Below are 24,692 nucleotides of genomic sequence, written 5' to 3'. Positions count from 1 at the left end.
GAAGCGTCAACTTAGCAATCGCTATGCGCGGTCGCCCTTCCCACAATAGCGCGCGCTGGAGGCTTTCGACCTCTCGGAAATAACTGGCCGGGACCAAGTCAAGGGTATTCTGCAAGGCATAGAGGAAACGGGGAAGAGACATCATTTTAAACAGGGCGGCGCGGCCAAGGAGGGAAAGCGGCAACCGCCGCCAGCCCGCCACGTCCCGCCGCAACCGTGCCAAGGGAGGGAGCAAGTTTCTCTCGTATCGTAAAGTGGGGTCAGTGGAAATATAGATCCCTAAATACAAAAAGCCCTGCCGGGCGATCTGGATCGAGCAGTTGCACGGGACGGGCGGGACATCACCACACAGGACATACAAGTATGACTTTCCCCAATTAATAACAAGACCAGAATTCCTACAGAAAGAAGTCAAGACGTCACAAACCACTATGAGAGATTTCTTAGGCGAGGTGAGGTATAACAGAATATCGTCGGCGTAAAGCGAAATACGGTCCTCGTGGTCAGGCGACCATCGAATCCCACGTATATCCGGGTGCCATCGTATCCACGCCGCCAGCGGTTCGAGAGCAAGGGCGAACAACAACGGCGACAGGGGACAGCCCTGCCGGGTGCCCCTCCCAAGCTCGAACGGTGTCGACGCCCGCCCGTTCACCACGACGCTAGCAAGGGGCCCCTCATAAAGCAACCTCACCCAGCCTACAAAGCCAGGCCCGAAGCCGAACTTGCTAGCACAGCCCACAGGTACGCCCACTCCAACGTATCGAAAGCCATCGTGGCATCGAGGGCCGCCACAATGGCCGGCTCTCGCATCGTGCCCGTCCTAGCAATCACTCCATGAAGGCGTCTAAGATTCAGTGCAGTGTTACGGTGTGGAATAAAGCCCGACTGGTCCGGGTGGATCAAATCTCCAAGCACCCGGACCAGGCGGTTAGCAAGGATCTTGGCAAGGATCTTCGGCTCGGCGTTGAGAAGTGATATCGGCCGATAGGAACCACACTTATCCCGGGGCTTACCGTCTTTGTGTATTACCACAATCGTCGCCAGTCGTTGATCGAGCGGAAGAAACCCATTCACCCGCGCCTCCACGAACATGGCGCGCAGGTGAGGAGCAAACTTATCCGGACGAAGCTTATACAACTCAATCGGCAAACCATTTGGGCCCGAGGCCTTACCCTATCGCAACGCACGGATAGCACACGCTACTTCGTCAACAGTTATATCTCCATCGAGGTCATCCCTATCTATGGCAGAAAGGCAGGGCAGAGCAATATCACGCAGAAGGTCGCACGAGTCCGCAGTCGGCCTATCCGAAACCGAGGTGTATACCGTACGAAAATAGTCCGAGAAACACTGGACTATACCGTCGGGGTCAGCTACAACCTCTCCCCCATCCATCGACAACTCCGGCACCACTCGATTAACGCGCTCTTTTTTATCCAACCACGCCAGCAGTTTCCCGGCCTTATCACCAACATCGTACAATCGACCCTGCTGCTCCCTACTGAGGGTCTTGGCAGCGTTCGTCACCAGATCCCTGTATTCCAATTGCTTCAAGCTCAAATTATGCAGTGTGGCCGCTGCAACCTCCTCCTCCAAGGCCACGTCTAAAGCCGCAATCTCGTCCTCAACTTGTGTCACCTCGGCGTCTCTCCGCCGCTTGGCGGCCACTACCAAGGAAAGGGCCTCTCCTCTCAATACGGTCTTAAACGCTTCCCACAAGGACACCGCAGATTCCACTGAACCCTGATTATCCTGAAAATAGTGATCAACTGCCTTCAGCAACGCACTGCGCAGCTTGGGGTCACGAAAGTACCAGGGGTTAATGGGAGCCACCCTGCCCCCCACTACCCGGCCAATATCCAGACGGGCCCACACTGGCGAGTGATCGGATATACCCCGTGCCATGTGCCTAGCCTCAGATACCAATGAGGCGTGCGCAGCCAGAGTGAGCAAGTAATCAATCCGAGAGAGACTACCGTGGGCCCCGGAGTGAAAGGTATATTGTCTCTGAGTGGGGTGCCGTAGCCTCCAACAGTCTACCAGGCCAAAGGTATCTATAAAGTCGGGAAGCCACTTCTGGGCCCCCCCGGTGTCCCTGGGCGGGTACTTATCGAACAATCCAGATCCAACCGCATTGAAGTCTCCTCCCACCACCAGCATCCCCTCAGGGAGTTCCAACAAGGCCTTGCCCAGATCAGCAAACGTGGAGGCCTGCAGGGCAGGAGGGACATAAACAGAAACCAATACCAACGTTCTGCCGTCCCACCTCCCCGCCACAGCCACAAAGCGCCCCCTATCATCAGCAATGGTGGAGTCAACCTCGAATGGTAGGGAAGCTCTAACAAGTATGCCCGCACCCCTGGAGCCCGAGGAGAACCCCGAGTGAGCAATGAATTTATAACCCTTTCTATTAAGTGCATAACACGTATTCCCTATAAGGTGGGTCTCCTGCAAGAGGACCACATCTGGCGAGGTCCGTTTCAAGAATTGTAGGACTATCCCCCGTTTAATGCGATCCCCTAAGCCATTAACATTCCAGCTAATTATATTTAAGCCCCTACCCCCCATCCCCAAACACAAAGAGACCTCCACCCCCCCCCCCCCCCCCCCGGAGAACCACAACCGGACAATACTGACAACAATTACTACGCCTTGCAAGAAAAAAAAACCCAACAACAACCCCAACATCCCCCCCCTCTCCCTGCACCCCTGCGTCAGCTTGCAAAGCCCCCCCAACTTGCAGTGTGCCTGTCGCCCTATCAAAAACAAATCTACAAAAAGTAGAAAGAGCTCCCATCTTCCCCCCGCCGCCCTCCCATTACTGCAGTAGGGTGTTAGTCACTGTCTGGGGCTGAGTCAAAACAGACCAACACCGGAGGTATCACTCCTGTCCATCTCGGTCGCCTCCCGCTCCAACCACACGGTCCCCGCCGGGCTGTCGCCGAGGGAGCGCATCCAACCAGTCCCCTGCCATGTCCGGCGATTCGAAGAAGAAAGTCCGATCCTCATACACCACACGTAACCTGGCGGGGAAAAGCATGGCATATTTCAGGTCCATCTCCCTAAGCCGCCTCTTCACCCCCAGGAAACTCTGCCTTTGCTTCTGCACCATCTGGGTGAAGTCAGGATAAAAGCTCACAGAGGCATTCTGAAAAGGCACCGGGCCTGTCACCCTCGATGCTTGCAGGATAGCGTCTCGATCTCGAAAATGAAAGATCCGGGCGACAATCGGTCGCGGGGGGGCTCCCACCTTAGGCCTTCCGCCAGGCACTCGGTGAGCCCGCTCAACCGCAAAAAACTTGCCGAGGCCCTTAGGCGCAAGATGGTTCACCACCAAGTCCTCGACGAGTAAATCCACGGAGAACTCCTCCGAAGTTTCCGGGACCCCAATAAGGCGCACATTGTTGCGCCGGGCCCGACCTTCAAAGTCTTCGAGCCGGCGGGCGGAGAGGTTATTCGCGGTCCGTAACTTACGAACCTCAACCTGGAGTTCCGAGACATCATCCGCGAGGCCAGTGGTCTTGAGATCCAGGGACTTGACCCGCTCATTGGTTTTACCCAGGTCCGCGCGAATCAAGTTGACATCGACCAAAATCGTGTCCACCTTGTGCGCCAGGGTCTCGAACTGTCGCCCAATCGATGATTGCATCCCCTCAATCGCCCCCATGATATCCTGCAATGATAACTCCGAGGCTGGGGATGGATCGGCCTTCTGTACTTCCAGCGACTGTCCCGATCCACCAGGCGACCCCTTCTGCTGGGCATAGCGATCCATATTGTTGGATTGGGTATAGCCTCCCCGCCTGGTAGCCTTAGACTTCGGCTTGTCTACCTCCGATTTGGGCGACATCTCGAGCAGCAGGGCGATCAGTTACAAAAGACGTCCCTCGCTCAGCCAGAGGAATCGGAGTCAACCAGAACTTCAACAGCCAGCCAGGGTCGGGTGCAGGTCTTCCAGATATCAGGGGATCGGCATGAAGCACTCCCGGGCCAGAGCAAGCAAAGGGCAAGAAAGCGAAAGTGAAAGTGCAGCGGCACCCGTCCGCCAGTTCACACCTTCCAAGGCCGCTGTTGTTCAATTAGTGGCCGGGCGTCCTGCCAGCGCGAGCCCCTGGCATCCTTCGGAGGTAGGCCGCAATCTTCCGCAATGCACCACTTCGGTTCCCGGTGGGCGATCTTAGCCCGGACAACGTCAATCGCCCCAGCTGTGACTCATCTGCAGGATTCCGTGCATGAAAAACAGGATTTAGGACAGGATAATTGCAGGAGGGCGCGAGGGTCGCGGGAGCTCAGGGCTCACGCGGCCATCTTGGTCAAGCGCTAGGCTCCTCCCCTCATATCTATTTTATTTGATTTAAGTCAAGATGCTTCCTTCTAGTTTCCCCATGTTTCCATCCCTTTTCTTCAAATCTTTATTTTTCATATCCCTTAAACATTTGTTTTTTATTTCTACATTATGGTAATGTGTGAAAGAGGGACGTTTGTGGTATTTTAATTGGAAAGTTTTTGAGTGGAAGGATAAGACTGGTAGAAATGGGAAGGAGAGGGCAGTGGGACTGCGGGCAAGTGGCTGTTCAATCTGGTGACTGAGACTTTCTCTTTCAACAATCTGAACTTTGTTCATTACTTGAACCTACCTGTCCGTGTCTGTTACAAGAGGATAAGCCTGCACCCTTGCTCACCTGCAGTGTGGTTGCGGTGGTTTTGTTCGCCCCTCGTAGCTCAAGAAGCTGGGAGCATTCCACTTTCACACGCCATATATGGGTAATTGGTTCGATCTTATTGTGGAATTGTTTAAAACATAATTGAAGCCTATACGGTGTTGAACATGTTGAATTTTAAATGTGTAGTCTAACCTTTCTAGTTCCCATTTGTGACTGGTGGGAACGACTGCAATGGGTACGTCTGCAATCCAAACAAATTGACCACAAAGGATAGGTCTTGAGACAGAGGCACTATTGGGACTCCAAGTGAGAATTTGCCCCACTGGGTTGTCTGTGTCATTAAACAATACTCCAACTGGTTGGGTCCTAAATTGGTTATGGGACTCCAGTGGCTTTGGACTTTGTTTCTGACCATATACTTGTGAGTTGACCCATGGTCACCAGTGACTTCATCACCATTCATTTAATAGGGATTGGGATGTCTTTGTTTCATTGTTGAATGTTTTCATCTAGAAAATTTTAGTGGTGCGTGTTTTAGTTCCTTGAGTGTTAGTAACTTAAAAGTTGGAGTTCAAACCATGCAAGTTCGTCAGTGTGATAACCAAGTTAGACCAACACCATATTGTGGTCCAGAGAGTTGAATATTTTCTTCTTTTTGCAGAAAAAAACTTGCAAACGACAAGCAAACTGAACATTTCCAAAATCCCAGAGTTGACTTGCGTGCACCAACACAGCATACCATGGCCTTTAATGCCAACTGTATGCAAATTCTTACATCTAAAGCCAAGGAGCTACTACAATATTTGGATTTGTACCTAGGGATGGGTTAAAATTTTGCTTGGTAGGGAAACAGAAAAATACACATGCTTGGAGCATGTGTGCTGTCGATACACATGCTTTGCATGCTCCTGCCATATACTGTTAGGTCCTGATGTTTACAGATTGCTTTTCTTTGAAGTATTTTCCAGTCACAGGCAAGGTGTCTTCTCCTTTCGGTGATAGCGCGCATGGGCATCGACCCCCATTGTTAGATTGTTTTCTTTCCACCATTGGGTTCGGACATGGTTTGCTGTGCTCCGGGTCGAGGCTGTTTGTCAGAATCCTTTTGGTTCGCAACCCACTGTACCCTCATCGGTATTGTTTCTAACGTGTTTTCCCATCCTACGCGTGTCAAAAATCGAAAAGCTATCACAGATGGATCGACTAAACTCCAACCGCAGCCTTCGAGCCTACCCTGTTCTTTCACTTCCACTTGTGAGGTCAATATCGAGTAAATCTGCCGGTGGAATGGACGCCATTCTAATTCTGTCCTCGGTGCCACTCCAAATATCCACGTACCGACCTTCACAAAGTCTGTAACTTGTGCCTCCAGTGCACAAGGAAGCAAACTGCGAGGCGAGTCCCTCATTCCGCTCGAAAAAGACCCTCCGAGAACTCTGGGCTCGACGGAAAGAAAAGCAGTGACAAAACATTGAAGAGACCCCCAATATCTTCAGAGAAGCTATTGAAAAGGAACAAATAGAAGCGTTGGCAGCGGAGGAAGAAGAGGCCTTCTCTGTCCTAAAGATTTAGATTGCGTACCTACTGTTTCAACAGCAGACCCTCTAGACATCCCACCACAGGGCTCTCCACATACAGATCCTGATACAGGGGATAGAGATGACAATTATTGAAATCACCAGATCCATGAGATGATTACATTATAGATGCTCCTACAGATACAGACCCCTATCTATACCATGCTAAACCTTCCCTTCCTGATGACAACAGTGCCTTATAGGAACTCTGTCAGGGGCCTCGCAATGTAATTACCTTAATAGTTGTAGCATTGAGGTAATTATGCTGCCCAAGCCCCGGACCATGCTTTTGAAAGCAACTTACCCTTTGTTCGCATCTGCCTGTCGTACCCTTAACACTCTAGCAGTCAGGCTCCACATGCTGGCTCTCCTGCTGGTGCAGTTGCTTTCAAGCACTGTCATTGTAATCAACGTGATGTAATTTACTATTACAATAATTACATTGCAGTCCCTGACAGTGTTGAACCACATATGTATTCCTTGTTCTTCACAGTGGCCAATGATCACGCACCGCCTTTTAATCTATGGCAGGTGGATGTGAAAGGAGCATTAACTGGTAAATAGCCTGAAGATTCACATCTGCTTAACTCGTATTTAAAAGTAAATAATAATAAATCACCCACCCCATGTCCTATCTTAGCCTAAGGTTGGTTCCAGCTGATTTTAATTGATTTCTATGTTAATAAGTGGGTTCATTCTTAAAGGATAAAGCACTGACTATACATTGATGTTATTAAGTGTCATTCTGTGTGTCATATTGTATCTAAGGTTCTAACCCCCAAACCAGCATAATGTGAGACTTTATTGCTCACCCGTCTTATTTTGAGAGACTCAAATGCTTAAATGGAGTAACTTGGCTATCTCATTGCATTGACAATTGCAAAGCAGTGGTTGGGTATAGGAATGATGGCGCCACTCAGGAGATTATCATCTAAGTATGCAAGCTTCGTTATTATTTGTAACGATGCTGTAGGGTGAGGAGCAGCACTGATTTTCTCTCCCCCCCCCACCCCCCTTCCCTCCCCAAGATATCCGCCATAGCCAACGAAAACAAGAGATAAACTATCCCCGGCACACTTAAACAGTCATTTAAGCTAGTAAAGTTGCACGTTTTGAGCAAAGATTAAACATAGTTGAGTAAAGTTTCGTGATTTTCTTACTTTTATTGTCAAGTTCTTCCGACAGCCGACACGTGTTTCATCGCTAAAGGGGCAGTCTCCCGCGACTTTATCAAGGCTATGTCTTTCTTGACAGGATTTTGTTTCGTGGTGATAATTCCAACCCACAAAAGGGGGTTCTGTTGCTCGCGACGCCTCACTAATATTTAGGGAAAGACCAAGGGATCCAAATACGTCCCCGAAATCAGGATTCCTGCATCCGTTACGGTGTGTGTTCCTATTCCAGACGTCGCTCCTCCTGTATACCCGAGTACAGGGCACGCAATAGCATTGAGACCTGCAGGTACCGATGTTAACACTGATTCATAAGGCTAACTACCAACTGTTATAAAGCTCCTTAAAAGTACTTTACAGTGGTACTAAATGTGGCCCAGAAGTTTATGGGAGGAAATCATTCATAAAGTCGAAACCACAAATTGCTCTGGGTAGCAATCCAGATCCATCATTTTTCACCTACTCTGCAACACTATGTACAGGCCTGCTTTATGTAAACCAGTAATGACCCTGCTCCTCAAGGGAATAGTCCATTCCAAACTGCATGGGATTATGACCTCACTAGGCCTCGACAGTGAGGCATAGCATGAATCCCACCTACCCTCCTTATGTGGATAGGCAAGATATCCCAATTCACAGTGGAGCCAAGGGTGACCTTCTACCTGTTTGGTTTTTTAGTAAAGGTAGTGTTTCTAAATGAGTCTTGGTACAAAACTAAAATTACAAATGTGCTACGACATGTCTTCCATTTGCAAGGTAACTCTGTGTGTTTGAGCTGAGGCTTTATGTCAATTGCTAAAAATATCTAAAGCGGAAAAAGCACTACCTAAATGTGGAGTGGAATTCCCATTGAAAGAATTATTTCTGGTTGGCAAAATAATTTGCACTTACTGGCAACTGAGAACTTTAACTCCTTATTGCACCTTAAAAAGGACATCTTCAGTGAATCTGAAGGATAGGTCTTTGGTCTCTGACTGCACGAGGCATTGTTCTAGTGGAGAGCCAGAAGGTGCATGGAGAACGTTTAGATTTAGCAGCGACCTATGCGGAAGCTAAGTTGGTGATTGTAAAGGAATGACTGCTTATGACAAGGTAACGAGTGCAAGTGTGGTATGTCTAAGTAGCAGGAATCTGAGTTGCCTGCATGAATGCAGACATGTGGAGCCGAGCTACAACCCTCTCTCTTTCAGTATTGTTAGAAGGTAGGCAAAAATGATCTCTATAAAGGGCTCCCCAGGCAAAGAGGCAGGATACTCTGGAACTTAGGGGCTGCAAAGACCAGCACTGGATCAAGTCACAGTCTGGCAGATTCTCTGTAGCCCTCCTGGCCTCACACTATTTCTGTTGTCTATGATGGACTGGAGTGGGTAGTAGCTGAAGGAATATACAGAAAGCCATGCCTCCCAGATTCTTGCTGTACGGTTGGTGAGATAGGGTATGTGTGAGGCCTAGGCCTGCCTGATCTCAAAGATGGTGATCCTTGGCTCAGAGATATTGTACAAGAATTTCTGAACCAGGAATTTGGGGAGTTTCTAAATGTTCTCTGGATTCTTATTGAGTACAGAAGAGGATTGAAACCTTATACTGGACCAAGCATGTCAAAGTATTTCCACATTTTTGTCAACACTTCTGCATGAAATTATTCAAATCTTGTTTGAGGGTAGAGGTGCCTCAGTTTTAAAAAAAGAACAAGAGCACTAAGTGTATCTAAGTCCATTATTGCGTATGTCAGAAGGTCGCTTGAGTCGAACTGTATGCTGTAGAATATGTGGCTTTCTTTTGTGAGCACTCTGTGTCATCCAGATTGTCTGGATTGCCAACATATAAAGGTTATGATGTAACATTTCACTGGGAGTCTACAACACACTTGAGGGGAGGCCACCATGGGAGCATGGTCACAGTTTAGTGGTTTAAATAAAGATTCAAGCATGACAACCACCCTGCAGGGTGAATATTGTGTAATGAGTTTACATTCCTGGATCTAATATCCAAAAGGAGGCACTAAAGTCAAATGTAACAAGATGCTAAATTTGAATTATTTACAGACGGGGTGCCTGCATGAATATTACTATAGGCTGCCTAAATCACAGACTTGGGGAATGTGAGCCTGCTCCTTGGAAGATTTGCATTATTTTATTACCTGTGCAAAGCCCTTGGGCTGGGTAGAACACCGGCTTACTGAAACAAAGGTGAACTACTGGAGATTTGTATTCAGTTCAAGAATACGTACCTTGTGTGTTTGTGACGTGGCTAAGATAGCAGTGGGGTTGAAAAGAGTTCTAAGTGTACCGAGCATGCTCTACTGCTCTATTTTTTAGTCTTTTCTGAATTCATATTTTGTTCCCTCAGGATCAGGTAGATGTTGCAGTGAAAGCACTTCTGAGTCTAAAATCTGAATATAAGCAAGCGACTGGTGTAGAATACAAACCGGGAAACCCTCCTGCAGCTTCAGGTGTTAGTAAGTCTTCTACTGCTGATCTTTCTTCAACTTCCCCCAGCAAAACAGACTGCAAAGCTCTTTATGAAAAGGTAACTGAGCAAGGAGAGGTGGTCCGAAGGCTGAAAGCTGAGAAGGCATCAAAGGTAAAGTTGAATGGGAATACCCAAGTCATTTAACTTTTGTCTTCCATGTGCTGCTAGAACCATAAACCGTGGTTCCTGCGTTTCACTTGTAGGAAGATGCTTTAACACATGCACCTTCTAATGCCTGCTCTAATGCTGTTGATAATATAAAACCGATTTTAATAGTCATACCATCTTTAATAGTCCCGAGACCTGGGTCCCATTCTTTTGTGACTATTGAAGATTGTATGGCTAGTTAAATTGGCTTTGCATCATCAACAGCACTTATGTAGTGTTTGGACTGTGCAAGAATGAACACATTTTCCTACTGATAAATCCCAGGAACAGTTGACCATGATTCTATATTCTCTCCAGGTTCTTATTGGGTATAAAAGGTCGTCCGGTCCCTCCCCACCCCCCCCCCCCCCCCACCCCACCTCATTCAGTGTATAGCTAATGCAATAGTTTTGTATTTGTTTTATTAATATAATTGAAATACATGTACCATTAATACAATTGTCTTTAACATGTCCTCCGCGAATTGCAGTTTTCTCAACTCCTGCTTCATGAAAGGCATTGCATTAGAGGAACCTTGAACTCAGCACATAATGAGAACATTTACTACTACTACTATTAGTATTTTGTATGCTTCTCCAGGTCATAACTACTCTGCCCGCCCCAAGAATATAGATCAGTTTTCGAAACCCCGACGTGCCTTGATTTAGTTATACTTTGTTTTAGTTTTTTATATTGCAAATACTTACTTTACAGTTTGAGTCGGTTTATGAAATTTTCTGTAGAAAAGTGGGAATCCTTGCAACTGTGAGCAGTCTGATAAACCCAAAACACAGCAAGGGACTTGTGAGGGTATTTTGTTATAAATTGGTAAATGACAGAGGCCAAATTAATAACTGTTTCAAAATTCCTCTTCAAAGAAGATTCATCAAGAAAAAAAGTGTGATTAAATCATTTATCCGTCGGTATCAAAGAATTTGGCCATGAGCCCAGAGTGCTCTTGTTGAGGGTTATGGACTAAAGTCAGCAGCATCGCCCTTGGAATTAGCTTTGCTCTCATGTTGTAACTGGCACCACCATCCGTCATGCCATACATCTGGCTGGCAGGTGTAATTTCCAGCTTTTGACATCCTCCTGATCTGCTTGAATGGAGAAAACATTGGTACTCTAGAACACACGGCTGCTGAACCAATTTAGTAACATTGTGGAACAAATAAGTTGGTGTGAGCATGCTCCAAAAACTAGAAATCCTCCTATAGCCTCCCAGTAATGAGGACCGAATCTCTGAAAGCACAGCCAAAGTAACCTCATGCTCCATGTAAAAGCCTAGTCTTTCTTCAAATGTTTGCAAGATGGGCAAGAAAATGAGTGTCCATTTCCTTTGACTTTATTTTGTCTTTCCAAACGTTGTAGCTCTGTTTGATGGGAACATGAAACTGGGTTGTATTATGCTGCAACTAAATAATCCTTGGCCTTCTAGACAGTTCAGACTGTAATGATGTGAATTCTATCTTCTATTCCATATCTTCTCTATTGCATCCTATTCATTTGTGTTTTTTGACCCATATCAAAATGGGCCTGTTCCAAGCTGAGGAGGTGGATCCCAAGATGAGTACTTCGGTCTTGTCCAAGTTGAACTTTAGGCAGCTGTCTTTCAACCAGGTGGCAACTGCCTTCATCCTGCAGTGGAATTTGATTCTGGTGGCTGTTGGTTCATTGGTTAGAGAGAGGATCTGCTGGGTGTCGTTGGCGTAGGAGACTGTTGTGTCAGTGGTTCATGAAGATGGCTGCAAGACGTTGAAAAGGGTGAGGTTCAGAGAGGAGCCTGGGGCACTCCGCAGCTGATCTCTGTAGGTTCTGAGAGGAACAGAGTTAGTCTGACTTGCTGTTTTCAATCGGTGAGGGAGTAGTGGATCCAGTCCAGGGCCTTGTCGTGGATGCTAGTGTCGTGGAGTCTCATGATTAGGGTGTGGTGGGAGCCGTATCGAAGGTGGCTGAGAGGTCCAGAAGGAGGAGTGCTGTGGTTTTGCCTGGTTGAGGAGGGAGCAGATGTCGGTGGTGGTGAGGAGTGCGGTCTCGGTGCTGTGGTTGCTTCGGAATCCGGATTGGTAGGTGAAGAAGACCTCGTTTGCTTCAATAAATTTGGAGAGTTGGGTGTTTATGGCCTTCTCAATGACCTTGGCTAGGAAGGAGAGCAGGGAGGTGAATCTGAAGTTCTTGAGGTCTGTCGGGTCGACGAATGGCTTCTTCAATTGGGGATTGATCTGTGCATGGTTCCAGTCTTCAGGGAAGGTGGCAGTCTCGATGGAGCAGTTGATAGTGTGGCAGAGCTCAGGGCTATGGAGTTGGCAGCTCTATGGAAGATGTGGTGTGGGCAAGGGTCCAAGGGGACTCCGGAGTGGATGTTTTTCATGGTCTTGTGTGTGTCATTGGTAGTGAGTTGGGTCCAGTTGAGCAGGATCTGTTCGGGTGCGGTGTGGTTGGATGCAGATGTGTCTGGCGTAGTGGGAGGGTCTTTGGTGTCGAATCTGTTGTAGATCTGTTTGATCTTGTGGTGGAAGAAGGTGCTGAGTTTGTTGCAGAAGTCTTTGGAGGGTGGGATGTCTGTGGTCTCGCTGTTGGGTCTGGCAAGCTCCTTGACTATGGTGAAGAGTTCTTGGCTGTTGTGGGTGCTGGCATTGATTCTGTATTGGAGGGCCGCTTTCTTTGTGGTTTTGAGGAAGAGGTGGTGTGCGGTGACGGCGGTTTTGTAGATCACGTGTTTCAGGGGTTTTGTTGTTCCTTCATCTCTTCTCAAGCTGTCTACAGGTGGGTCTGGACTCGTGGAGGGTGAGAGTGGACCAGCTGGCTTTCTTGGAGTGTTGCTTGCCAGTAGCCTTCTTGAAGGGTGCCATTATGTCGGCGCAGTTGGAGATCCATTGGTGGAGGGCAAAGAGATTTTTTTTTTACCTTTTCTGTTTGCTTGGAGCTTTAACGAATAGCCTAAAATTGTAGCAACGTTTATGCCATTTAGTGCCTCTTTCATTTTAAAAAGGCTCTTTTTCCTATTGGTGTTTCTGGGCTTGTGTTCGCAAAAAGAGTACTTGGTGGGCATCACAATAAATCATTTCTGCCTCTCCCTGTGTTCTCCCAATCTTTCTAAGCATTGGTTTTATTGTCATATGCAGATCTCTGTGAAGAATAACTGGGACTCGGCACACATATCTGTTCTTCAGGTTGTCAAGTGTTTCCATTTTAGTGTGCTAATTAAAGATGCGTTGGGTTGCACACCTTTAAAAACTGCTCATTTCCTCTAGGGAAGCTTTTGTCTCCTCCGTTTCTTCAGCACTCGGGATCAATTTCTCAAGTAGCAATCGCTTGTTCTACATTCTTCTGTTTTTCTTTCTAGGTTAAAGCTTTGCTTCCTCTAAAGGCCCTGCTTGTTAGCGGCTTCTGGTTTTGATATACAGGTTGACAGTGTTCCCTCTTCAGGAGAATCCGGAGTGTGATCAGTGGTCGATTATCTGGGTACTGAAATACTTGGCCTAATCTCTTTTCTGCCCTTATCATTTCTTCCCCTTGAGTCGGTTGTGCCCGAGAGTGTATAATTTTGAGATGGCCACCACCGTTGCATCACCTCCAGAGGGTGTAATTCTAGGACTGCGCAAGGATGAATTTCAAGCGGTCTCTAACTTCAAAAGCATTGGGTTTCTGGGTTTCTCAAGGGCTATCTGTTGCAACAGAGATCTGCTTTATGGTCACTGCTTCTGGGTCTGCAATGGGTCATGTTAATGTCCATTCTAGTACTCTATCCTGATGGCTACAGCATAACCTTCAGACCAGAAAGCACAAAATGAACTCCTCATCGAGCACCTCAGTGTTTTTGTCTAAGATAGTATTGAATTTTCATGGACCCAGAGAACCATTTGGCTGGATTAATTGTTGTAATGCAGCCTTTCTATAAGGGTGATACTTCAGCCTGGTTTTAAAATGGTTGTGAACACAAGCGTCATAGTGCAGGAGGCCACATTTCCTAGGAGTCTGCTGTCGGATCTGTGGAATGGCAGTATTGTCCGATACTATGGCTGCCTAGTCTAGATTCCACCTTATTCCCCTTTCCTCCACCACTCTAAACGTCCTGTCTCCTTCTCTCACTCTTAAGAGTTTTTCCATCCTCACTTTCACCATGTGTTTACTCTCCCTTTTTTTCTTTTTGTTTCTTTTTTCGGTCAAAGTCTGATGAAAAAGCGTTGGTACTCACCATCTGTACAACTTAATTACTGCTGTGATGTCACTAAATAATGATCTGACTTGCAATGTGGACACCCTGTCAGTGCTACTTCTTGTTCTTCCTGCAAGTCTTTGGCTATTTGTGTAAATAATCTCAATACAAATTAGAAAAGGTTAGTTTTTAACATCTGTGCCAATCCCCACTTAGCCCAAGCAGTGTTTATGAATTAATTTGCACATCCCCAAGACTCCTCTTTTTCTTTCTTCACAATAGTGTCCTACAGCCAAAAAGTGTAATATAGCTACTAACAGCAGTATGACGCAAGAGACGTGTTGGGGGTGCAGGTTCTTATACAAGTCATTGGCATGGCATTCATTTCTGTGTTTTATTTACTTACAAAATTAGTTGCCATGTCAAGCCACAGGAAGTATTCAGCTGCATGTGGCCATAACCGGATACACAACTTGGAGATCATTGCATGTGGAGCTTTCAATCTCTGATTTTTATCTACACAGTATTAGCAAGAACACATTTTGCCACTTGAGGTGTGAAGGTTGTGTGGCTGTAAAATATGTAATACCTGAGAGGCTGCAAGCCAATAAAACTGTATTCAGTACAATTGGATTAGTTGTATTAATAGCCTAAGTGTGTTGAAATATGTATATCTTTAGGTTTAGTACCAACGTTTTCCTAATGTAACAGCAGTTTGTGCACTTAAAGTTTGATTGTTCTCCAAGTCTAGCACTGTGGCGTTAACCCAAAAATTCAGAGCGCACCAGGTCATGTGTTTTGTGGACTTCAGCAAACACCTCATACATCTGAGACCATGTCATAGGTTTTAATCCCCAGATCCTATACATAACTCAACTGAAGGGCTTACGCCTTTAGTGCTTATTCTTGAACAATGATGTAACTAGAACGCATGCCAAGTGCAGACCTGTGTGATGGCTGACATGATGGCAAGGGTTTCAAAGGGAGCTGCTGAAGACTCTTCAGTTGATACAATTGTACCTTCACTATGCATGCTAATTGTGTTGCATGGATGGAACCCAATGCCTGGTACTGTGCATGGCATTGCGTATCCCATAGACCTTTACATATTCTGCTTCTGTCTCTTTGATTCGTTTTCTCCTTTGTCTCTTTCTTCTTCAGGATCAGGTAGATGTGGCAGTGAAAGCTCTATTAAGCCTAAAATTAGAATATAAACAAGTCACAGGCTTAGAATACAAGCCTGGGAACCCTCCGGCTGCCTCACTTTTCTGCAAATCTTCTGTTCTTTCCTCTTCTGCTCCAACTCACGCTAACTCCAAAGACTGTAAAATCCTTTATGATAAAGTAGCTGATCAAGGAGAGGTGGTCCGCAGACTTAAGGCAGAGAAGGCTTCAAAGGTAGTAAACATTTGTCTGAGATCGAAAACATTTTTTCTTAAGATTTTGTCTTGATCTCCTAATGTTACAGAGCCATAGATTATATTTTTTTTATAACATTTCTATTTAAATTTTGCCAAATGGAGAACAACAAAGTCTGCTTTGGGCATAGACTTGATACCAATGTTACCTGTTGAGCTGCTGATAGACGTTTTGTCTGATACTAATCTTGTTTAAAGCTCATGTGGAATTTTTTTCAAATTCTAACGTTTGCCTGAGTGGGACTACGAGGAAGTGAACCAAAGTGTGGTTTTCTAGTGTGTTTGATTTTGTAATGTTACTTTATGAAATGATGTGAACTTCATAGTTCTAGTTGCAGAGTGAATGCTATAACACAAGCTCTAGACCATGTAAATATGCTCCTTTTATTTTCTGTTATTAGACTGTTGATAACATTTTTGAAAAAAAAAATCCCATTCATTAAGCCTACATCCCTCATAATTGCCTTAACTTAATCCATAGAGTGTGGGAATGGTTCTAAAGATGCTACTTTGGAATCATTTCTGTAAATGAGTAACTCCTATCAATAGATAGGGCTTTTGACAGAAGCAGCTAATGTAGTTAAATTATTTATTTTTTAAATTTGAAGTAGCTACCCTTCTTTATTTCATCAATTTTTATAAACGTGTTTTTACTTTGGGATGGTCTTCTATATTTGTACTGGTTCCTCCAGTACAGGAGGGGAGGTGGGGGTGTATCAAATCAACGCACACAATTTTAGCACACCAGTCAACATACATCCCACAAACGTGCATTCACACAGTCACAACTTGTACACATCTTACACATTTACAGACCTTCCCATTGCACTGGCACACCAACGCACACAGTTTGCCCGCACATAGACATGATCACATACAATTACGCCATTAAAACTACATGCACACATGCTTGCACCATCACTCACACCACAAACAAACCTGAATCTCTCTCACACATACACTCGCAGTACCTTGCACAGTTGTTGACTGCATTTTCACTGATCTGCGTGTTTGAGGGAGCTTGCACAGCTGCTACCTTTTGTTGCTCATGATCAGGATACTGCTACCAGTTGCTGACTGCAGTTATGGAAGGTGGTTCATCATGAAAAGGTAGATGCACTTGCCATTCTCCAGCTTTACTAGCCACGTACACCTCCTTCCATCTAGTTCCTTTCAGTTCTGCTTGGCTAGGTCCTGCTTGTAAATGATCTTGTAGGTGACGTCCCAAACTCCTTCGTTTCCTTGCTTTTTAAACAGCAACCTACTGTTGAAACCTCGGCAAACCTTTTTCGATTGGCTTTCCGAATTATAATTCCTTTAAGGAACTTGTTGTGACTCATTAGTGTTTGATTATTGATTTGAAACCGGGGCTCCTTCCCTTCTTTTCTTTTGGATGTTTTTCACTTTTCCTACATCTGTGCCAGGTTTCTGCATTTTTTCCTTTGCTCTTTTATGCTTTTGATAGTCCTCGTTCAGAATTGCACAGATTTTGCAGTGAAAGTACTTTAAAACCTAAAATCTGAGTACCTACAAGTGGCTGGCTCTGGTACTAGCCTGGGAGCCCTGCCTACTACATGTTCTTGTCATTTTTCCATAAACAAAATATCTTATAATGGACAACCCAGTGCTGTAGCCAGCAAAGTGGACTATGATCATAAGAAATACCATAGGGAGGGCCTGCGGACCTATTCAAACCTGCCAGCTTACTGGAAACTATAACCCGTGTACCTCACACAGTCTTTCATCGATGACTGCTACGTTCTGGTCATCAAGTAATGTATGGAAACACTTCCCACATAGGATCAAAATAAAGACAACACACTTCCATCCGCACAACTTAGATGGTGTGGCATGATACCCTTCTAGCCAAGTGCAGCGACCCACAGAGGGGGAAATAGGCACAGTATAAATGTTGCAATACAGTACAATTGTTTAACATAAAGTGACTGACCAAGTGGTCTGCAGACTGAAGCAAAAAAAAAGCTTGTAAGATAAAGATACTTCTAAAAAAAATATAAGATATAAAGGGGCTGTGGATTTCTTTGTTTGAACTGCATTTTAGTTTTAAAACACCAAGGTTAAGAATTAAGCTCTAGCTAGATATATTAGACTGTATAGGAAGGTGCACAAGGGTATATACACCCAAAGAACGTTGAGCTACCCCATAGCAGGCGCCTAGATGAAATTCGGAGGATCCTGTAGTTGTTAGGGTGACTACAGACCGATGGAAAGCGAGTCCCCATCAGGTAGAGGTATTTTGACAAAGTAGAGAGGAGTAAGGAACATGGTAAAAATCCCAAGACAGCTTGTAGGGTAGAGCAATAGAGGACTGCAAACTGTGATATTTCTTGCCTGTGAGGATGGCAGATATCTGACCAGAAAGTGCCACCTCACAAGTTGCACATGAAGAAGGTTAAATAGAATGGCAATCATAGCCATCTACATGCTTGCTAATCACGGGGAACTACTCCAACACTAGTTGATGCCAACATGTGGTGTACACAGGCCGAGTTTTGGTTGGGAAGTGTGATTGGATCTCAGTCGTGTTCACCAGACTGGACACAAAATTGGTCAGAGGATATCTAACCACGCACAAAATGATAGTGTGACAAATTAACCGATAGTTTTCATGTCTTCGCAGGCCTCACAAAGACAACATTGTTGATATTGGACAGAAAAGCCTGACCCACACGTTTATGGCATGCTTCCTCATAGGCTTTTCCATTCCGCCCTGAGAAGGTAGTACTACCAGGAGGGCCATGACATCAGAATGAAACCTTACAAAATGTAGTTGCATAACATGACTACCAGACAACATTACATTTTTCTCATAGGGTTAAGAGTAATTATACTATGTTGCCTCTTTTGTTTCCAGAAAACCTTTTCTCATGAAGCTTTAAAGCCGTCCTATGTTTCATTGCTATTACCTGTGTATGTTTTGCTTTATCTCATTACCTGGTCACCAGTTGCAGCTTATTTTCTTGCTTTTGTCCAGGATCAGGTAGATGAAGCAGTCAAACTTCTACTTTCCTTGAAACTGGAATACAAAGCAAGTACCGGGCAAGAGTACAAACCGGGCCAGCCAACCTCTGAGAAAAGTGCCAATCTATCTCAGAGTAAAGAGACCATTAATAACTCGGGTGAATTGAAAGCTTTGTTTAACAAAGTGGCAGAGAAAGGGGAAGAAGTGCGGAAGCTAAAATCTGAGAAAGCAGCTAAAGTAAGTCAGAGATTTTACACTTTTTATGGCATCCTGCAAATTCTCTTTGTCTTCTTTTCTGTTGGCACCTCTTGCACTGAGGCTTATTGATCTCTACTATCTTGTTCAGCCTTTCCCATAGTCTAGAACATGCATGTCTAATTTTAATTACAATTTTTTTGGCATTTGTGTATTTGTCAGTGAGATCATTGATGAAACTAGTAGGCCTGTTGGCACACACTACTTGCTTGGAACCATTTTCAAAAAGTCGCAAGACCTTTACAAGTATAACAGTCCATGGTCTCCGAGTACTGGGTGCTATGATGAGTCTGTGGATATAATATGGAAAACAGAACTTAAGGTGCTGGACGGGCAAACCTCACCCAGGTCACTTTTAGAGACATTTACTGTAGTGGTCATAACCACGGTAACCTCAGTAATAGTTCTGCACACATTGCAGTCTTCACTTTCAAAAGAAAAGGAAGTTCACAAGGGAGTTTACTGTGAATTGATACATAACTACAAGTAGTGGGGTTGACACTGGGGGCTTTTTATCAGTCTGCCTTTCACTTCACCCCCTGCTTGGAATGTAAATATAAAGTTCACTAGACAAATGTCAATAGCTTGGAACAAAGAACTAGTAGATATGGACACATTTAACACGCATGCAGATATTTTTAAAGTCGAAATTCATAATTTTAAAGGTGAGCAAACTTCAGGCCTTAAAAATTAATGAACGGTTACTAAAAATAAACAAGGAGTTTGGTTCAAGAAATCCTATATTCATCCCCAAAGTAATATCTGTATTCTATGTAAATCAGACTATGGCGTTACCACTGTTCGTTCGTGATCAAAGTCCGCACCAGACATAGCTATTCCCATACTAAAACTAAGACACCCTAATGTATAATATTGATAGGGTGCTGTTGTTTAGAAAATCTGATTAACTTTGTATCATACACTCGCCCTGATATCTTCATATTGCATAGAACATGTATTTCATCCTGGATAGTTCATTGTATTAAGTTATGCAACTCATAAGCTCACAAGACAGAAGTGAGGCCAGTAGAACACCTACAAACAGCAACATGTTTCTTTGTGCACCCCTTCATTACCCATTAATGTGTAGCCATACGGGCAAAATGAGAGGCAGCAGTAGGGCACAGTAAATTAATAAACCTGGGTGTGCAACTACATGCTTCCCTACATAAGAGTGAGATACCACTTGGCAATTTATACTCTGCATATGATGCACGGTTTTAACCTGCAAAGATAGTTTTACAGCTTGTAAGCCTCCTTATTTGTTTTCGAGTTTGTTGTTGCACATGTAGTTGAATCTGAAAGTTGTTTTCTGCTTGTTTTATAATCAAAGGATAAAGTGGATGCCTGTGTAAAGGAGCTTCTGGAGCTGAAGGCAGAGTACAAACATTTGACTGGCACAGAATATAAGCCAGTAGCTTCTGCCAGCACGGAAGACACCGACAAGAAGAAGAAGGAAAAAGACAACAAATCGGAAAAGCAGAGTAAACCGCAAAAGCAGGGCGACAGCAAAAAGAAGCAAGCCCCAAAAGAAGACAGCAACATCTTGCCTTCTGTTGGGGGCCCAGGAGAAGGACAGGGTCCTAAAAAGCAAACCAGGTGAGGAATTATTTATATAATGCACCCAGTGTTATTAGTGTGTGCAAACTCCCTTGCATACATTCTAGACAATTAAAGGAGAATGAAGCCACTAACAGCTTTCCTAATCAGGAATACCTTAGGATTTTTTAAAGAGTCCCTCACCCACTAGATTTCATGAGTGGCATGCTTCATTATCGGGTCTTCATTCAAGACACCTAGTATGTCTGATTAGACTCAGCCTCCCTGCGGAGGGAGCTCCTCTAGGTGAAATTGTCAGTGGGATCTGTATAGTGAATGTGAAATTATTTCAAATATCCAAATGTAATTTATTTAGTTTATGGGTAGTTGGGTAAGGGTAAAAGCAAAAGGAATCTAAAATGGGGGCATGTAAATAGATCCCCTACATGTCCAAACAAGAACAGTCTAAATGTTTCAGTCTCCTAGGCCCAGGGTGGGTCTAATGGCTTTCCTCAGGACCTCTCTATGGCAGATCATTGTAATCCTAAGTATTGGGACATTATCCTACAGTCCGTGTGTCAGTAGGTCACTATTTGTGATATAATAGAGCAAATTGAGATATGTAAAGTACACTTGTGCAAGTCACCGACTTGCATATTCCATGGATCCAATGGTCCGGTACCTGTAAGCATGAACAAAAGCACATAAAACAGAACATTGAAGAAAGGTAACAATCCTGGATCTCTGGAAATATTGTCCTGGAAACCAACTGCCATCTCACTAGTAATGAGCACTGTAGTCCCACACTGCAGAGATGGAGTCAAATAGGGTCATTAGCAAGGACACCTTTGTCCTAATCAAACAATGCTTCCACCCCCGCAAGCGTTGTCACGGGTGCGACCCCGGCTATTTTACCTACTGCAACCTCTAACCCGTGCATCTAGCGAGGAACGGGCTCTGCCGAGCCTAAAGTGATTATTGGTTAGAAAAGATGTTAAAGTGGCTACAGTCTTCTTTGATTTTCTGTGTTATTACTGAAAGTTGAGTAGTTATACCCCTAATAATTCTACTGCCCTTTCTTGATTGTTGCAAGTTGTTCCCGGGGGTGAAATTGCATGTTTTGTTTGTGAGGTTCCCCATTGAGTGCATTGTTGTGCCACCATGCTTCCCCAAGAGTTACAGGTCATTTTCTAACTGCATATATAAGTCTGACGTCCTGGTTCTTAGACATTGTTCAGACACTTATAGTCTGGCCTTTTTACTGTCTGGCCTTCAAGAGCGATTGTTTTTTTGCCATCTTCTAGTGTTTTTTTTATACCCCAGATGGGGTTTGTTGAAATCAACTAAATACAGAGTCGAGATTGATACATAATTATGACAAACTGTTTATTGGATAAGCTCTATAGAACATATGTTGGGATTTACACCTGAGATACTATAAATAGGTAGCTAATGCAGTGAAATCAGATCTGGTGAAATGTGTGTATACTTGAGGCACGGGCAGAAGATTACATTTCTTTGCCATTAGTACTACTGAGTGCCAGTTTCCCACATTGTAAAGAAATGCGTCTATTTGTATGGTCACCCCCCCCCCCAATTGTTTGGACTATGCTGCTGGTTTTTCAAATCTGATAGTGCACTGAAGCTTGCTAGCCTGACCTCCGTGCCTGTGACCTTTCCCTTAAACAGGCATGTGGAATTTTCTCATACCCAATTGGCTAAGCTAACTTGCCTGTAAATCCCTAGTAAATAGTTTCCTGGGCAGTGGGTCTTATCCTTTTGACTTCTGTGGACTAGCACTTAATTATTCCTGGAACCCAGGGGCCCACACTGAATCATTGTTGGAATCTGAGGACCCACACTGAGAAATTAAGCATTTTCAATAATTTGAACTGCAAAACAATACTGAAAAAATACAGAAACAAGCATGCCTCAAACAAATATACCAATGATTTGAATATTTTATATTTTAAAAAAAATCTAAGTGTGAAGGTGGGAGCTTTTTGAAAGTCAAATGAGGCCACTCAGTCTATTCTATAATATGCTTGATGCTCTTGCACTGCTCCATACATAAATCTGAAGATACTACCTTAATTATTAGCTTCCTGTTTCAAATTTATGTAATGTTTTATAATTTTCATTTTGCTCCTTTATTTATATTTTATTAGTCTGTTAATATTGAATTTTCTAAGCAGTCGTGGCCCCGTAAGTAGGCTTTGTGAACCCCCAGGGATGCCTGGCCCACAGGTTAAGAACCACTGACCTTCGGTACCCAGGGCATGTAAGTTAGAGGGTTACCACAGAGCTTGCAGCACTAGTTGTGCCAGCCTAAGTGTGACCTGAGTAAAGCGAAACTCCCAGCCCCCTAATTGCAGGCTGAAGAGCAGTGTAAACTACGAGGCTGATTTGCCATCAAAGTAATGGCAAAGCCAGACTTACCCCATGTAAATGTGTAAGTCACCCCTGTGGCAGGCCAACCGAATCCAACGGCAGAGTGCAGCATACCTCACGGGCAGTTTTACATGTTCTGACAAATGCGAAACTGTTGTTTTTATGTTGGGAAGGGTTGGTTGCCCGATTGGCGAATACAGAGTTACACGCTGCCTCCTCAGCTGTGCTGATACGGGACAGTGCAACCCAAGTTGGTCATCCAAAAGTATCAAACAACTCATTACATTAATCCTGAATTAACCCTCAGGTCGAAATTAATTTAACCCGTTACAGTGTGCAGCTTTATCAAAATTTACTATTTGCAATTGATATAGGCACAGAGGACTAAAGGAAACACATGGGGTTCTGTCCCCGAGACATCTTTATGCGTTCCTGCGGAGACGTACTAATGACTCCCAGAAAAAGGATACAGTAGGGGCCTGCTCTGCAAGGAGGTATCACCTCCCTCCTGCAGGAAGCCAAATGGGTGTTGGCCCAGGAGGCTAGCTTCAACGGAGAAGCCGCCTTTAAACGGCAAATGGGTAACACTTGTGAGAAAGGCCGCTCCATTGTTTTGTCAGACAAGCTGCTACTAGGCAGTGGTGTGCGTTACAACAAACAAATGATGGACGGAATGCTGACCATGCAGACATTCTCCCCCAGTCAAGAGATCTGGGTTAAATCCATCGTTCTTTTGCCCACTACGCCACCCCAGTTTAGACCTGGCCATATGCAAATCAGTCTTGACCCTGTACCTCATGGGAACAGTCCAGCCCGAACTGCCAAGCCATGTCTTCCCTGGACCGGAATCAAGCATCCTAGGACCGGTTTCTGGCTATCAGCCGTCATCAGCCAGGATAGCTTGACTCCAGTGGCGTAGTGAGCACTGGTCCCACGTCTGGGAATACCCATCCCACTTAGGGCGAAAAGCGTTACAACAAACAAATGATGGACGGAATGCTGACAATGCAGACATTCTCCTCCAGTCAAGAGATCTGGGTTAAATCCATCGTTCTTTTGCCCACTACGCCACCCTAGTTTAGACATGGCCATATGCAAATCAGTCTTGACCCTGTGCCTCATGGGAACAGTCCCGCCCGAACTGCCAAGCCATGTCTTCCCTGGACCGGAATCAAGCATCCTAGGACCGGTTTCTGGCTATCAGCCGTCATCAGCCAGGATAGCTCGACTCCAGTGGCGTAGTGAGCACGGGTCCCACGTCTGGGAATACCCATCCCACTTAGGGCGAAAAGCGTTACAACAAACAAATGATGGACGGAATGCTGACAATGCAGACATTCTCCCCCAGTCAAGAGATCTGGGTTAAATCCATCGTTCTTTTGCCCACTACGCCACCCCAGTTTAGACATGGCCATATGCAAATCAGTCTTGACCCTGTGCCTCATGGGAACAGTCCAGCCCGAACTGCCAAGCCATGTCTTCCCTGGCCCTAAGTGGGATGGGTATTCCCAGACGTGGGACCCGTGCTCACTACGCCACTGGAGTCAAGCTATCCTGGCTGATGACGGCTGATAGCCAGAAACCGGTCCTAGGATGCTTGATTCCGGTCCAGGGAAGACATGGCTTGGCAGTTCGGGCTGGACTGTTCCCATGAGGCACAGGGTCAAGACTGATTTGCATATGGCCATGTCTGAACTGGGGTGGCGTAGTGGGCAAAAGAACTATGGATTTAACCCAGATCTCTTGACTGGGGGAGAATGTCTGCATTGTCAGCATTCCGTCCATCATTTGTTTTTTGTAACACTAGGCAGTGGTGTAGCATGGGTAGGGCCACAGGGGCCGTTGCCCTGGGCGCAAATTTCTTAGGGGCATTCTTAAGGGCGCAAGGGTTTTGTTAGGGGCGCAGAATTTT

The 24,692-nt window shown here is 45.2% G+C and overlaps 1 protein-coding gene across 2 annotated transcripts in view; it reads left to right on the top strand.

The window, feature by feature from the left end:
- Positions 1–24,692, top strand: part of EPRS1 (glutamyl-prolyl-tRNA synthetase 1) — a 483,086-nt gene that overhangs the window by 237,474 nt on the left and 220,920 nt on the right. Inside the window, exons 19-22 of one of the 2 annotated variants that reach the window (XM_085612942.1) lie at positions 9,766–9,999; positions 15,356–15,592; positions 18,608–18,832; positions 20,184–20,449. In XM_085612942.1, coding sequence (XP_085469068.1) covers positions 9,766–9,999; positions 15,356–15,592; positions 18,608–18,832; positions 20,184–20,449 — 962 coding nt within the window. The remainder of the gene's footprint in view (positions 1–9,765; positions 10,000–15,355; positions 15,593–18,607; positions 18,833–20,183; positions 20,450–24,692) is intronic. The other variant, XM_085612943.1, reaches the window with a different exon arrangement.

The sequence above is a fragment of the Triturus cristatus genome, chromosome 6, assembly GCF_964204655.1.
Source record: "Triturus cristatus chromosome 6, aTriCri1.1, whole genome shotgun sequence".
Taxonomy (NCBI): Eukaryota; Metazoa; Chordata; class Amphibia; order Caudata; family Salamandridae; genus Triturus; species Triturus cristatus.
Note: the sequence above shows the minus strand (reverse complement) of the source record. Positions and strands in the feature narration are given on the sequence as shown.